The sequence below is a fragment of the Mobula birostris genome, chromosome 25 (assembly GCF_030028105.1).
Source record: "Mobula birostris isolate sMobBir1 chromosome 25, sMobBir1.hap1, whole genome shotgun sequence".
NCBI classification, from domain to species: domain Eukaryota; kingdom Metazoa; phylum Chordata; class Chondrichthyes; order Myliobatiformes; family Myliobatidae; genus Mobula; species Mobula birostris.
Genome location: NC_092394.1, coordinates 61082638 through 61098048, shown reverse-complemented (window position 1 = coordinate 61098048; position 15411 = coordinate 61082638). Strand labels below are relative to the sequence as shown.

Here is a 15411-nt window from a genome sequence, read left to right as displayed (position 1 = left end):
CTCTTGGGTTCTTTTCTCTTGTATGCGTACGCTTGAATTTTCCAGATGTCGTGGTAGCAGGAGGTACCTTTAGAGCTGCCTTAGCAGAATCCTGAGAATGACAGGGGTGAGTTTGCATGTTGAAGGGGTGACTAGTGAGTGTTCATGCTGCTGTTTCTTGCTTTCCCAGGAGGGACTGGGTCCATTCTGCTTCCTCATATTCCTGGGCGACTGTTTGATCATTGCCGTGTACGTCTTCATCATTTTGCCAGAAACTAAAGGGAAAACTGTTCTGGAGATCACAGGAGAGTTTCGGAAAATAAACCGGAAGAGGATGGGGGGCAGCTCAGTGGCAATTCGTAGGAGACTGTCTCAGAACGTTCCAGAGGTCTTTGTCATTGCTACCAAACTGTAAGAGGTTAGCATCAAAAACTGCAACAGATTCAGCCACTGGAAGGTGGTGAGTGAGATACAGCTCTGAGCTCAGATCCTTTTGTGGGCTGCAATTCCAGTCAGTATGCCGACATTGTGGAAACTATTTCTACAACTGGGGCGGGCACTGAGGCTCTGGATGTTGGATTTGTTATATTTTTTGAATGGTTTTGGTTGAAAATAACAAGGCTGTAATTACTTTGTCTGGTTTTGCCTTTTGCTGTTAGTGGGTTTGATTCACTCTGTGTTCTCGGTTGAATTTTTGCTGAGGGTTGTAAGGAGCCTACTGTTAACATAGAATAAAGAAACAAAGTGCCTTTTGCACCCTTGGGCTGAGCAGAAGCATTTTACAGCCTGTCAAGTAACTAATGTAGGAGGCACAGCAGTCAATGTGTGCACAGCATAAACAGCAATATGATAATGACCAATCTGTTTTGTTGTGAGAATGCTGCTGCTCCACGGACTAGTGTTATGGGAATGTTTTAATATGATGCAAAAGGGAAAATGTGCCTCTTTTGTCCTCTGTGCTGCATTGGAGAATTAGCTTAGACGGTTGGGTTTGAGAATGTGGAACAGGACAAAATCACAGTTTGTAAATTGGGGAGAGATACCTCTGTCTCAGCCACAGCAGACAGAAAGGTGACATGAAAATGTTACCTGCCAGTGGAGCGCTGTGATGCTGTTACACAGGTTTTGGTGGTGTCTCTTAAATTTTAATATTCTAAAAGTGTCTGTAGTCTCTATTTGATTTGATTTTGGATTTTGTAGCAGTGTCTCACAGTTGGGTTCAGAGACATGGTTTCCATAAAAATGAGTGTAAAACGGTCAAACTATTGAACAACTTGCCCATTATATCGTTTAGGGAGGGAATTTAGTGAGCACAGTCCCACTCGGTCTCTTCATTGCCCTCTGCCATGGTCTAGGAAGTCCTTGTCTTGGCCATTTCCAGTATGCTGTTAAATGCGATTCACACCACACACTCCACAAGCATTGGCTGGGAGCAGGAGTTCTGGGCTCAAGTAATCAGCTGGCACTTCTGTTCCACTGCTCTTAACATAACACCCTCTGATTGGACTTTCTGCGTAGCTCAGTGACCGCCCTTTCCAAAGTTCTGCTTACATTAGTTTCAACTTGCAGAAGGTCAAAGTGTACCATCAGGAGTGAAAACTAGGTGATCAATATGTTGGAAAAGTCCTAGTTGTTTTCTCCACTCCAGTGCTTACTGTTTGGGATCTACTTTAACATTAATTGGAGACTTGAGCTGTCTCTCTGGGATTTCAGTTTACTGCTTAGATTTATTGCTCTCTGCGTTTGCTGGAAAGGTTTCGGGGCTCAGTGCCTTCCTGTGAGTTGATCTGAGGATTCTGACAAGATCTTTCTCTAGTTACATGTGGGCACAGGGAGAAAGTGCAAATTCCACACACACCACCTGAGGCAAGGCACAAACATAGGTCACTAGAGCTCAGACAGCACCATTACCTGTGGGGCCGCTGTGCATCCGGATTTTAAGTAAGTGACTGATATAAAAAGGCCATTGTGGTTGTAAAATGGCCATCTCAATCAGCAGATGGGTATGGTTGACCAGTGAAAATGAAATAATGCCAGTCTTGTTACAAACCTCTAAACATTCCGTTTCTTCTTTCTGTGCAAGACAAATACCTTCACAACACTAATACTGCAGAAACAAACTCATGTTCCTCTCAGTTCACCACACCTATTATGGTGGGTTGATATGCAGAGGAATGATAGTAAAGATTTTATTCATAATATATACAGTAAATACAATTGGGATGTCTTTTTCTCCATTCATTCTATCATCAATTCAATCCATTCTCTTACAAAGCATCAAAGCCACTCTGATATCCAGATTGACAAAGATTACTCAGCACAGTTCTGTTCTTCATCTTAAAGCCAGCTGGTTGATACCTTCACCAACAGTAGCTGGGGTTGTTGGAGCACACTGCAAGCTCGTGGGACAAGCCTCAGCAACTCATTTACGTTGTAAGGGAATCTCCATCATACCTTCATGGTGAACCTAAGGTGATGAGTTTACACTGGGACTTCACAGGCAAGTCCTTCCAAAGAGTTCATATGTTAGTATGTGAAAACTGGGAAGGTACTGGCTGAACACCAAACTCAACAGGGTAACTGACCAGAAGCTTAAACTACTTGTTGATCATGGAGCACTCTCTCTATCTTTTTGACATTTTCAAGTCTTATTTATTTGACCTGTTAAAGATTGCCTGTTGGTACCCAGTGACCCTTGATGAGATCATCAAATGGGTGTTAATCTGAGGTGAAGCCTCCTTTTACATCATGCTGTGCATCTGATGCACTCCTGATGTATGTTCTACATTTATTGTTTACTGTTCACGAATGTTTTACAATATTACTTCAAACTATCAATATCTATTGTGAAAATGTATTCAAAAATAAATGGTAATAAACAACAATGTAAGGTCTGGCTTATGTTACTGTCCAAATTATTTGTATGACTGCAATAATTTTCATAGCCCATTTTACTTCAGTAGGACAACAAGTGGGATTTCCCATTTTAATTCTACTTCCCATTCCTATTCTGATGTTGGTCCAATACCTCCTCTACTGTCTCGATGATTCCATTCTCAGGTTGGAGGAACAAAACCTCATATTCTATCTGGGTAGCAGCTAACTTGATGGCATGAACATTGATTTTTCTAAGTTTCAGTAATTCCCTCCCCCTTCTCTCTTTTCCATTCTCCATTATGTCTCCCCTCGTACACCCTTTGCTCCTCTCCCACCTATCACCTTCCTCTGGTGCCCCTACTCCTTCCTGTTTTTCCATGGACCACTCTCCTCTTTACCTCATTTCTTCTTCAGGCTTTACCTCTGGTGACCCCCAGCATTTTATGTGTTGCTCTGGATTTCCAGCATCTGCAGAATCTCTTCAGTATGACCATTCGCTCCTGCAGGTTAGAAAAAAAGATGTGAGTAGGAGGTCACATAAACAAACTTATGTTTCTTTAATCAGATCTGTCCTTGGGTGTGTTGCTTATGGGTCAGCCGTACCACCAGTGATCGTAAAGCCCCTTCAGCTCAAGCATTGAGATTACGTTGTGGTGCTAATGAATCACCTTCGATTTCAGTATTACTGGTAGAAATGTGTGAAGTACCTTTATACCGTTATAGATACCAGTGGTTTATTGGGTTAATTTAAGAGGACATAAGGCTGGTCATCCAAATTTGGCGACAATAATAGTGTTGGGAGTACTGCATTTGTAAGGTCTTCAGTTTTGGGTCACTAGGAAATGAATGGGCACAAAATCTTGGATTGTTTAATGTAGATATGGTCCTTCGTCTCCATGGATTTCCCCTTTGCCTGTGGTTGATTTGGGCCTCCGGGATGAAGATTGATTGTATAGCAATGTTACAGGTAGTTTGACAATATATGCAAGGCAGACATTGGCTTCTTACAGATCTTATAGATGGTTGTGGTGGGAGATTTTAATTTCCCAAATATCAATTGGCATCTCCCTAGAGTGAGGGGTTTAGATGGGGTGGAGTTTATCAGGTGTGTTCAGGAAGGGTTCCTTGCACAATATGTAGATAAGCCTACAAGAGGAGAGGCTGTACTTGATCTGGTATTGGGAAATGAACCCGGTGAGGTGTTACATCTCTCAGTGGGAGAGCATTTCGGAGATAGTGATCACAATTCTTATGCACGTAGAGCAAGTAGAATGAGTTGGAATGATGTGCAGAGCTACTTCCTGGACTCTGCTATATTTCGTAGCTCAGTTTGTAATAGTACCAAAGCCGTTGCCGAATGCCTACCGACAAAGTGGGCGAAGTGCCGGTTGTCTGCTGCTGCGTCCACCGGTGTTGGGCGGAGTGCTGGACACCGGCGCCTGGCCCTTTGGCGGCGTGTGCGTCGGTACTCACCGCGCCCTCTGGTGTTGGGAGGAGTGCTGGACACCGGCGCCTGGCCCTTTGGCGGTGTGTGCGTCGGTACTCACCGCGCCCTCTGGTGTTGGGAGGAGTGCTGGACACCGGCGCCTGGCCCTTTGGCGGTGTGTGCGTCGGTACTCACCGCGCCCTCTGGTGTTGGGAGGACTGTGATCACGTGCTGCCGCCTGCCGCTTGCCGCTTGCCGCTTGCCGCTTTCCGCAGTGTGAGGTCGAGTTAGCAGCAAAAGCAAAGATGCCGACTTTTGTCCTGAGCACGAATCTGAGCCGCTCGAACATCCCGGACGTGCTGGCAGAGGAGATCACGGCCCTGCTGAGTGAACAAATGGGAAAGCCTCAGAAGGTAAGCGGGACCTGCTGGCTGAGGTGACCGGAGACACTCCATCCCTTCTCGCAGGGATTCGTCGACATTTCAATGACGCAAAGGAGTGCGGCTGGAGGGGCAGAGGGAGAGGGAGGGCTGAGAGCGGTAGGGCCGGGGGCAGGGAGTGAGGAGGAAAAGGGATAGGAGAGAGGCGAAGGAGGATGGGTAGGGGTGAGGCGATGGGATGGGGAGAGTGAGGGGGGAAGGGAATGGGAGGGAGGGGAATAGGAGGAGGGGAATGGGAGGGAGGAGGGGGAGCGGGGAGGGGAGTGAGGAGGTGAATGGGAGGGGGAGGGGAATGGGAGGGAGGAGGAGGAGCGGGGAGGGGAGTGAGGAGGTGAATGGGAGGGAGGAGGGGAGTGGGGAGTGGAATGGAGGGGAGTGGGGAGGGGAATGGGAGGGAGGAGGGGGGTAGGGGAGGGGAGTGAGGAGGTGAATGGGAGGGGGAGGGGAATGGGAGGGAGGAGGAGGGGAGTGGGGAGGAGAATGGGAGGGAGGGTGGGAGTGGGGAGGGGAATGGAAGTGAGGAGGAGAATGAGGGGAGTGGGGAGGGAAATGGGAGGGAGGAGGGGAGTGGAATGGAAGTGAGGGGAATGGGGAGGGGGAGGAGGGAAGTGGGGCGGGAAATGGGATGGAGGAGGGGAGTGGAATGGAAGTGAGGAGGGGAATGGGAGGGAGGAGGGGAGTGGGGAGTGGAATGGGAGGGAGGAGGGGGGTAGGGGAGTGTGAGGGAGGAGAAGGAATGGATTTTCAGGGAGAAGGGAGGGGATTGTGGGGGAGGTGAGAGGTAGGGGAGCGGAGAATGAGGGAGGGGGGTAGGGGAGTGGAGTGTGAGGGATGGGGAGGGGAGTGTAATGGAGGAAAGGGATAGGGTTGTGTGAGGGAGGGGAAGGGTAGTGGTGAGGTGAGTGTGAGGGAGGGAGGAGAGGAGTGGGGAGTAGAGTGAGGGAGGAGAGGAGTGGGGGAGTAGAGTGAGGGAGGAGAGGAGTGGGGGAGCGGAGAGAGGGAGGAGAGGAGAGAGGGAGGAGAGGAATGGGGGAGCGGAGGGAGGAGAGGAGTGGGGGAGCAGAGAGTGAGGGAGGAGAGGAGTGGGGGACTAGAGTGAGGGAGGAGAGGAGTGGGGGAGCGGAGAGTGAGGGAGGAGAGGAGTAGGGGAGCGGCGAGGGAGGAGAGGAGTGGGGGATTAGAGTGAGGGAGGAGAGGAGTAGGGGAGCAGCGAGTGAGGGAGGAGAGGAGTAGGGGAGTGGCAAGTGAGGGAGGAGAGGAGTGGGGGAGCGGACCCTTACCTATTAACTTCTGTTTTAAATGTACCCGTTGACTTATCCTCCACAGCTTCCTATGGCAATAAATTCCACAGTTTCACCACCCTCTGGTTCAGAAATTCCTCCTCATCTTTGTCGTATTGAATAACCTGTTGGCACTACCTTCTGATTGCCCCCTTTCTGATCCTGAATGGTAAAGTCCTCAGTGAAGGCTGATTACACAAAGATAGATGTCAGTGATGCAAGCAGCCAGAAGGGAAGAGTTAAGGTGATTGTGCGTGTAGTTTGAATGCAAGATCAGGTTTGAGGGCGAATGGGGTGCAGTGTTCCTACTAACTAGATTGCCTGGCCTGGGGGCTAAATCTTACTAACCAAATTACCTTCCCCTCATCCCAGAGCAGTTCTGTCTGTTGCCAGGGCTTTGCATGGGTGAGAGGCCCCAGTGCACCCTCCCACAGGGACACTGGCATGAGCCAAGCTCAGCTCACGGGGCTGAGCTGCATGGTGTCCCAGGGAAGTAGGAGTGGAAGTGAGTGTGGGGTTAGGAGTGGCAACGTGATTGGGAAGTAGAAGTGACTAGGCCAGAATTGGATGTATTGGGTGATGACTGGGATTGGATGTTGGGTTAGGAGTCCATGGAAAACATCCAAGAAATTGAGCTGATAGCTGATAGTCTCCTCTTCCCCCACCCCCAGCTGTTCCTCTGAGTAGTGTTGATGCCTCCCCCTGTGGACTACTCAGCCTGTGCTGGGAGCAAGGACGTAACTGGTGAACTCTTCATGTGTTTTTCAGTATATCGCAGTGCACATTGTGCCCGACCAGTTGATGCATTTCGGTGGATCCTCGGATCCCTGTGCTCTTGCCTCTTTATCCAGCATTGGCAAAATCAACAACAAGCAGAACAAGCACTACTCCAGACTGCTGTTTGAATTGGTGAACAAGCACTTGCACATTTCCGCTGACAGGTAAGGCTGGCTGGGTGGGTTGGTGGTGGGGCTGACAGGTTTGGGTGTGCAGCGAGTTCTCTGGTACCTCATCTCAGAGACTATCTGCCACTCCCACACCTGGCATCCTCTCAGAGTTCTGCTATGCATGGCTAATCATTTGAAACCCACTGGAGTGCTTTCATAATCAAAGGATAATTATCAGTCTGAGCTTCACGGGAGGAGCCCCACGGGTTACAGAAAATACAAAGGTCTGGGTGGGCTGCTGCTTTGATTTGGAGAGTTGCAGCACCAAGCATATTTTAGCTTATTGAATTTCAGATTTAGTCTGTTTTGCTCAGAAAGGGATTCCTGTCTGGGCTGCTTGCTGATTTCTTTTCCTTTTTTTGATCCGCAGGATGTACATCACTTTCCAGGATCTGAATCCCGCTAATGTTGGCTGGGATAACTCCACCTTTGGCTAGGTTGTGATCCTAAGACCATCCCACCATGATATGCACAGTAATAGTTTTGTTTGTTGTCTTATATTAATAGTGGCTGATAAGCTAGAAATGTGATTCTTGACATCATGTAGGTAATTCCTTGCAACAATAAATTAAATTCAGCAACTTTCATTGTGTAAATTGTCCTTTTATCTCAGACCATCAGTGCAATGTGTTCATGTGTTTTTATGCTGTATGTTACATATGTACAGTTAATGTTTGCAGTGTGTGTGAAAGTATAGTGCATGTTTTTGCAAGGTGTTGGGTAAATATTCTGCACTTGTACTATAATTATCACTATATATGTGCATATTGTACTCTGCCCATCATTGTGCATGTTATCCAGACCCCTCTGTCCAAGATACCGTACCCAAACCCTTGCACTCTGGTCTTTTTCCAGAGATGAGAAAGTTGAGCTAAATGTTCAGTAAGATATCAGACTGTGATCACCCTGAGATCCAGTCTGTGTTAGAGAGATGGTGGAGTGGTGCCTCAACAACAAACTTACACTTCACTTCAGCAAGACCAAGGAATTGATTGTGGACTTCAGAAGGTGTGCCAGTCTTCATCCAGGGGTTAGCAGTGGAAAGGATGAGCAGCTTTGGGTCTGGGTGTCAACATCTCAGAGGATTTATTCTGGGCCAACGCATAGATGTAATCATGAACAAGGCATGCCAGTGGCTCTATTTCATTAGGAGTTTGAGGACATTTGGTATGCTACCAAAGACTCTTGCAAATTTCTACAGATGTATTCTGGCTGGCATGGAGACTCCAATGTGCAGGACTGAAAGACACTGCAGAGTTGTAGACTCAGCCAGTTCCGTCATGGGCACAACCCTCCCATCGTTAAAACGTCTTCACAAGGTGCGCCATCTGTTAGGGTCTAACTGGAACATGCTCTCTTCTCATTACTGTCATCGGAGAGGAGGTGCAGGAGCCTGAAGATCCAGCTCTGGGCAAATTCCTGGGGGTATCATTTTGTGTAATTCTGATTACCATATTACAGGAAGGATGGGGAGGCCTTTGAGAGGGTGCAGAAGAGGTTTTGCTAGAATGCTTCCTGGATTAGAGGGTGTGAGGTGGGACATATTTGTATTGATTCCTCTGGAGCATCAGATCCCGAGGATAGAACTGATAAAGTTATGAGAGGCATGGATAGGGTTGACAGAGTCTTTTATAGTATGGAAATTTACTGCAGACAAGTGTGAGGTGGTGCATTTTGGAAGGATGAACCAGTAGGGCTTGCACAGTGAACAGTAGGGCAATGAGTGCGATAGGACAGAGGGGTCTGGGAATACAGATCCATAATTCCTTGAAAGTGGATGATAGGGTCATAAAGAAAGCTTTTGGCACACTGACCTTCATAAATCAAAGTATTGAGTATAAGGGTTGGGATGTTAAGGTGAAGTTGTGCTCTCGTACAACTTCAACTTAGCATCCCAACCCCTATATCTGTTGGTGAGGCCTCATTTGGAGTACTGTGTGTGGTTTTGGTCACCTACCTACAGGAAAGATAAAAGATTGAAACAGTGCAGAGAAAATCTCTAGTCTCAGTGGGCTTTTTCCACTGAGACTAGAACGAAAGGTCATGGATTAAGGGTGAAATGTTAACAGGAACTTGAGGAAAAGCTTTTTCACTCAGTGTGGAATGAGCAGCTACCAGAAGTGGTGGACATCGATTTGATTTCAACATTTAAGTGAAGTTTGGATAGTGCATGGTTGGGGAGGAGTGTGGAGAGCTATGGTCTCAGTGCAGGTTGATGGGACTAGGCAGAATAGTTGTTTGGTATGGAATAGATGCTATAGTGCTCTGAATATCAAATACCAGAGGGCCTGCATTTGAGGTGAGAGGGGGGAAGTTTAAAGAAGATGAGCGAGGCTAGTCTTTTTACGCAGAAACTGGTAGATGTTTGAAATGAGCTGTTGGGCTGGTGGAAGCAGATACGATAGAGGTGTTTAAGAGACTTTTAGACACAAGTATGAAGAGAATACAGACACAGGCAGAAGGGATTTAGTTTTAATTCAGCATCATGTTTGCCACAGGCATAGACTGAAGGCCCTGTTCCTGAGGCTGATGCAGAGTTTGACCTGAAACTTCAATCTATTTCCTCCCACAGATGCTGCTCGACCCACTGAGTTCCTCCAGTGGATTGTTTTGTTTCTATAGGATCCAGCATCTGCAGTATCATGTCTCATCTGTACTGTTCTATGTCTCATTGGATGAGCTCCACCATTAAGCCCTCTCTTTTTTACAGTTAAGAAACCCTTCCGATTGATTGACAATAGATAAGTATTCAAAGACAAAAGTGCTTCTATGATTTTTCCATTGATTTCCTTTCAGCAGTGCACTGTAGATTAGTGTATGATCCCTAGGGTATCTAAGACAGCCAAGAAGTGTCATCAGCCCTGAAGGTCCCTGATCATGTCAACAGCATGTGCCTCTCCATTTCATGTTTAATACTGGAATAGATTGCAGCGAGTAAACCTGGCTGTTGAATATTAATCCAGTAGAATGTAGTTTACTATTTTAACTCAAAAGATTCCCCCCTGACTGACCAACTTGGCTCTGAGGAAACAAACCAAGAGAGAAGTTCAGAACCTCCTAGTGTCACATTGAAACACATTTTCCAAAAATGTGCAGCTTTGAGTAAACATTTAGAATAGATGTTTACAAAAACAATGGAAGTTGAAGTTCAAAGTAAATTTATTATCAGAGTACATGTATGTCACCATATACAGCCCTGAGATTCATTTTCTTCTGGGCAGTTACAGGAAAATAAAGAAATATAATTGGATTTACGAACAGCTATACTCAACAAAGACTGACAAAAATCTAATGTGCAAAACAGAGCAAATTGTGCAAATAATATATTTTTAAATCAAACATAGAAAACCTACAGCACAATACAGGCTCTTTGGCCCACAAAGTTGTGCCAAACATGTCCCTTAGAAATTACTAGGCTTACCCATATCCCTCTATTTTTCTCAGCTCCATGTACCTATCCAAAAGTCTCTTAAAAGACCCTATCATATCCGCCTCCACCACCATTGTCAGCAGCCCATTCCACGCACTCACCTCTCTGAGTAAAAAAAAACTTACCCCTGACATCTCCTATGTACCTACTCCCCAGCACCTGAATCCTGTGCAGGAGTAGGCCATTCAGCCTGTCGAGCCAGCACCACCATTCACTGTGATCATGGCTGATCATCCACAATCAGTACCCTTTTCCTGCCTTCTCCCCATATCCCTTCACTCCACAATCTTTAAGAGCTCCATCTAACTCTTTCTTGAAAGAATCCAGAGAATTGGCTTCCACTGCCTTCTGAAGCAGAGCATTCCACAGAACCACAACCCTCCATTCTAAATTGACTACCCCTTATTCTTAAACTGTGGCCTCTGGTTCTGGACTCCCCCAACATTGGGAACATGTTTCCTGCCTCTAGCGTGTCCAATCCCTTAATAATCTTATATGTTTCAATCAGATCCCCTCTCATCCTTCTAAATTCCAGTGTATACAACCCCAGTCGCTCCAATCTTTCAACATATGACAGTCTCTCCATCCCGGGAATTAACCTCGTGAACCTATGCTGCACTCCCTCAATAGCTAGAATGTCCTTCCTCAAAATTGGAGACCAAAACTGTATACAATATTCCAGGTGTGGTCTCACCAGGGCCCTGTACAACTGCAGAAGGACCTCTTTGCTTCTATACTCAATTCCCCTTGTTATAAAGGCCAGCATGCTTTCTTCACTGCCTGCTGTACCTGCATGCTTATTTTCAGTGACTGATGAAGAAGGACACCTAGATCTCTTGCTTCCCTTTTCCTAACTTGACACCATTCAGATAGTAATCTGCCTTCCTGTTCTTGCTACCAAAGTGGATAACCTTACATTTATCCACATTAAACTGCATCTGCCCACTCACCCAACCTGTCCAAGTCACCCTGCATTCTCATGACATCCTCCTCACATTTCACACTGCCACCCAGCTTTGTCTCATCTGCAAATTTGCTAATGTTACTTTTAATCCCTTCATCTAAATCATTAATCTGTATTGTAAATAGCTGCGGTCCCAGCACCAAGCCTTGCAGTACCCCACTAGTCACTGCCTGCCATTCTGAAAAGGACCCATTAATCCCTACTCTTCGTTCCCTGTCTGCCGACCAATTTTCTATCCATGTCAGTACCCTACCGCCAATACCAATGTCCTCTTGTGGCAACCATTTCAGCCCCGGGAAAAGGCCTCTGACTATCCACATGATCGATGCCTCTCATCATCTTATACACCTCTATCAGGTCACCTCTCATACTCCATCGCTCCAAGGAGAAAAGGCTGAGTTCACTCAACCTGTTCTCACAAGGCATGCTCCCCAATCCAGGCAACATCCTTGTAAATCTCCTCTGCACCTCTTCTATGGCTTCCACATCCTTCCTGTAGTGACGTGACCAGAACTGAGCACAGTACTCCAAGTGGGGTCTGACCAGGGTCCTATATAGTCGCAACATTACCTCTCGGCTCCTAATTTCAATTCCACAATTGATGAAGGCCAATGCACCGTATGCCTTCTTAACCACAGAGTCAACCTGCGCAGCTGCTTTGAGCATCCTATGGACTCGGACCCCAAGATCCCTCTGATCCTCCACACTGCCAAGAGTCTTACATTTAATACTATATTCTGCCATCATATTTGACCTACCAAAATGAACCACCTCACACTTATCTGGGTTGAACTCCATCTGCCATTTCTTTTTTTTTTGTAATATAATTTTTATTGAATTTTCAAAAGGAATACATGAAAAAAAAGAATCTACCCTCCCCCCTCCCCTTAACTCCCCCCCCCATATAAAGTCCTACCTAGAAAGAAAGAAAAAAGAAAGAAAGGAAGAAAAGAGCCGCCTGGGTGTTGGAAGGTTTCCACAAGCTCCATGGGATTCAAAATAAATTTGGTATAATTATTCGTTACTTTCCCCAAGTGACCAAAGTCTTTATCGGAGCACTTAAATATACCATCCTATCTTTTGTAAATAAGGGCGCCAAATATTCAAAAATGTTACATATTTGTCTCTTAAATTATAAGTAATTTTTTTGAGTGGAATAGAACTAGCCATTTCATTATTCCAGTGATCCATACTTAAATACGAATCAGATTTCCAAGTAACTGCTATAGTCTTCTTAGCTACTGCCAATGCAATTTTTATAAATTCTTTCTGATATTTATTCAATTTAAGTTTCGGTTTTATCCCTTCAATATCACCTAATAGAAATAATACAGGGTTATGTGGAAGTTGAGTTCCAGTAATTTGTTCCAATAAAATTCTTAAATTTATCCAAAAGGGTTGAATTTTAAAACAAGACCAAGTAGAATGTAAAAAAGTACCAATTTCTTGATTACACCGAAAACATTTATCAGATAGATTTGAATTTAATCTATTTATTTTTTGTGGTGTAATTGGTGTAAAAAATTATATTGTACTAATCTAAGTCGAACATTTATTGTATTTGTCATACTGTCAAGACAAAGTCTTGACCAATTTGTTTCATCAATATTAATATTCAGATCTGTTTCCCATTTTTGCTTTGACTTATGGGTTCCTTGTTTAATTGTCTGTTCTTGAATCAAATTATACATACAAGAAATGAATTTTTTAATTTTCCCTTTTTGAATTAAAATTTCAATTTCATTAGGCTTTGGCAAAAACATTGTTTGACCCAGCTTACCTATTAAGTAAGTCCTTAATTGAAAGTGACAAAAGGAAGTATTATTAGATATTTTATATTTATCCTTTAATTGTTCAAATGACATCAATATACCTCGTTCAAAACAATCTCCTATAAATTTAATCCCTTTTTGGTACCAATTATATAAAAGTTGATTGTCCATTGTAAAAGGAATAAGTCTGTTTTGGAACAAAGGCCTCCTTGCTAATAGAGATTTCTGTGTTTCATTATCAACATTTATCTTATTCCATAGATCAATCAAATGCGTTAATATAGGAGATTCTATCTTTTCCCGTATCAATTTAGATTCCCATTTATATATAAAATCTTTAGGTCTATTTTCTCCTATCTTGTCTAGTCCTATTTTAATCCATGCTGGTTTTCGATCATCGAAGAAAGATGCAATAAATCTAAGTTGATTTGCTTTATGATAGTTTTTAAAGTTTGGAAGTTGTAACCCTCCTAACCCAAATTTACATGTCAATTTTTCCAATGATATTCTTGACATTTTACCTTTCCAAAGAAATTTTCTCACACATTTATTTAACTCTTGAAAAAATTTCTGTGGCAATTGTATTGGTAATGTTTGAAACAAATACTGTAATCTAGGAAATATATTCATTTTTATGACATTGACTCAACCTACTAATGTTATTGGTAATATCATCCATTTGTCAAGATCTTGAATTTTTTTCAATAGTGGTAAATAATTAAATTTATATAAATTCTTTACATCATTATCAAGTCTTATATCTAAATACTTTATACCATTTACTGGCCATCTAAATTGGGTTACTAATCGACATTGACTATAGTCTCCTTTAGTAAGAGGTAAAATTTCACTTTTATCCCAATTTATGTTGTAACCTGATACCTTCCCATATTCATCCAATCTAGAAGATAATTTATGTAACAAATGTTGTGGGTTTGTTAAATAGATCAAAACATCATCAGCAAAAAGATTAATTTTATATTCCTCCTGATTAACTCTAAAACCCATAATATCTGGATCAATTCAAATTAGTGCTGCTAATGGCTCTATCACCAATACAAATAAAGCAGGTGATAGTGGACAACCTTGTCTAGTTGACCTTTTTAACTGGGTGTTGAAATTTGAGAGTTTGTCACTACTTTAGCTTTAGGGTTAGAATTTAAAGTTTTAATCCAATTTATAAAAGATGTTCCTAACCCATATTTTTCTAGTACTTTAAATAAAAAATCCCATTCTAATCTATCAAATGCTTTTTCTGCATCCAAAGCTAATACTATACTCTCTCATCCCCTTTTTGTGCCAAATGAATTATACTGAGTAGCCGGGTTACATTATCTGCCAATTGTCTATTTTTAATAAATCCTGTTTGATCCATATGTATTAATTTTGGTAAATATTTAGATAATCTATTCGATAAAATTTTTGCTATTATTTTATAATCCATATTCAATAAAGAAATAGGCCTGTATGATGTTGGTTTCATAGGATCTCTGTCTTTTTTTGGCAATACTATTACAATTTCTGTTGAAAAAGATTCTGGAAGTTTATGTATTTTTTCTGCTTGACCTATCAGTTCCATAAAAAGAGGAAATAATAAATCTTTAAATTTTTTATAAAATTCAGGTGGAAAACCATCTTCTCCTGGAGATTTATTACTTTGGAGTGATCCTAAAGCTTCTCCAACTTCTTTTAATGTAAAAGGCATGTCTAATCCCTTCTGTTCTTCCAAATTCAATTTTGGAAGAGAAACTTGTGATAAAAACCTTTCTATCTTGTTAACATCATTTTGGGATTCTGACTGATATAATTCAGAATAGAAATTTTTAAAGGTTTCATTTATTTCAAGAGGTTTATAAGATATTTTATTTGCCCTTGTTCTAATTGCATTTATTGTTTTGGAAGCTTGTTCTGTTTTCAACTGCCAGGCAAGAATTTTATGTGCTCTCTCACCTAACTCATAATACCTTTGTTTAGTTCTTATAATTGCTTTTTCCGTTCTATATGTCTGAAGCGTATTATATTGTAACTTCTTATTGACAAGTTGTTTTCGTTTTTCTTCTGACATATATCTTTGGGATTCTTTTTCTAATTTTGTAATCTCTTTTTCCAATTGATCTAGTTCTGCCATATATTCTTTCTTAATTTTAGACGTATAACTTATTATCTGGCCCCTAAGATATGCTTTCATCGCATCCCATAGTATAAATTTATCATCCACTGAATGAAAATTTGTATCCAAAAAAAATTGAATCTGTTTTTCATAAAATCACAAAAATCTTGACGTTTTAATAATGTT

The 15411-nt window shown here is 42.9% G+C and overlaps 2 protein-coding genes across 3 annotated transcripts in view; both read left to right on the top strand.

Annotated features, from left to right (window-relative positions):
- slc2a11l (solute carrier family 2 member 11, like) overlaps positions 1-2902 on the top strand; it is a 64944-nt gene extending 62042 nt beyond the window's left edge. For both annotated transcript variants that reach the window (XM_072242838.1, XM_072242839.1), the window contains exon 12: positions 170-2902. In XM_072242838.1, the coding sequence (XP_072098939.1) occupies positions 170-394 (225 nt within the window). In that variant the 3' untranslated portion in view covers positions 395-2902. The remainder of the gene's footprint in view (positions 1-169) is intronic.
- Positions 2903-4492: 1590 nt separating this feature from the next.
- mif (macrophage migration inhibitory factor) lies at positions 4493-7531 on the top strand. Its single transcript, XM_072242840.1, has 3 exons — positions 4493-4695; positions 6771-6943; positions 7320-7531. Exons 1-3 carry the CDS (start codon positions 4588-4590, stop codon positions 7384-7386), a joined length of 348 nt encoding a protein of 115 aa, XP_072098941.1. The 5' UTR covers positions 4493-4587; the 3' UTR covers positions 7387-7531.
- Positions 7532-15411: the final 7880 nt, after the last annotated feature.

Bases quoted from the DNA above. Each gene is read 5' to 3' on its own strand.
- mif (XM_072242840.1), top strand. From the start codon at position 4,588: ATGCCGACTTTTGTCCTGAGCACGAATCTGAGCCGCTCGAACATCCCG. The intron at 4,696-6,770 runs GTAAGCGGGACC...TGTGTTTTTCAG, and splicing joins AAATGGGAAAGCCTCAGAAG to TATATCGCAGTGCACATTGT. The intron at 6,944-7,319 runs GTAAGGCTGGCT...TTTGATCCGCAG, and splicing joins TTGCACATTTCCGCTGACAG to GATGTACATCACTTTCCAGG.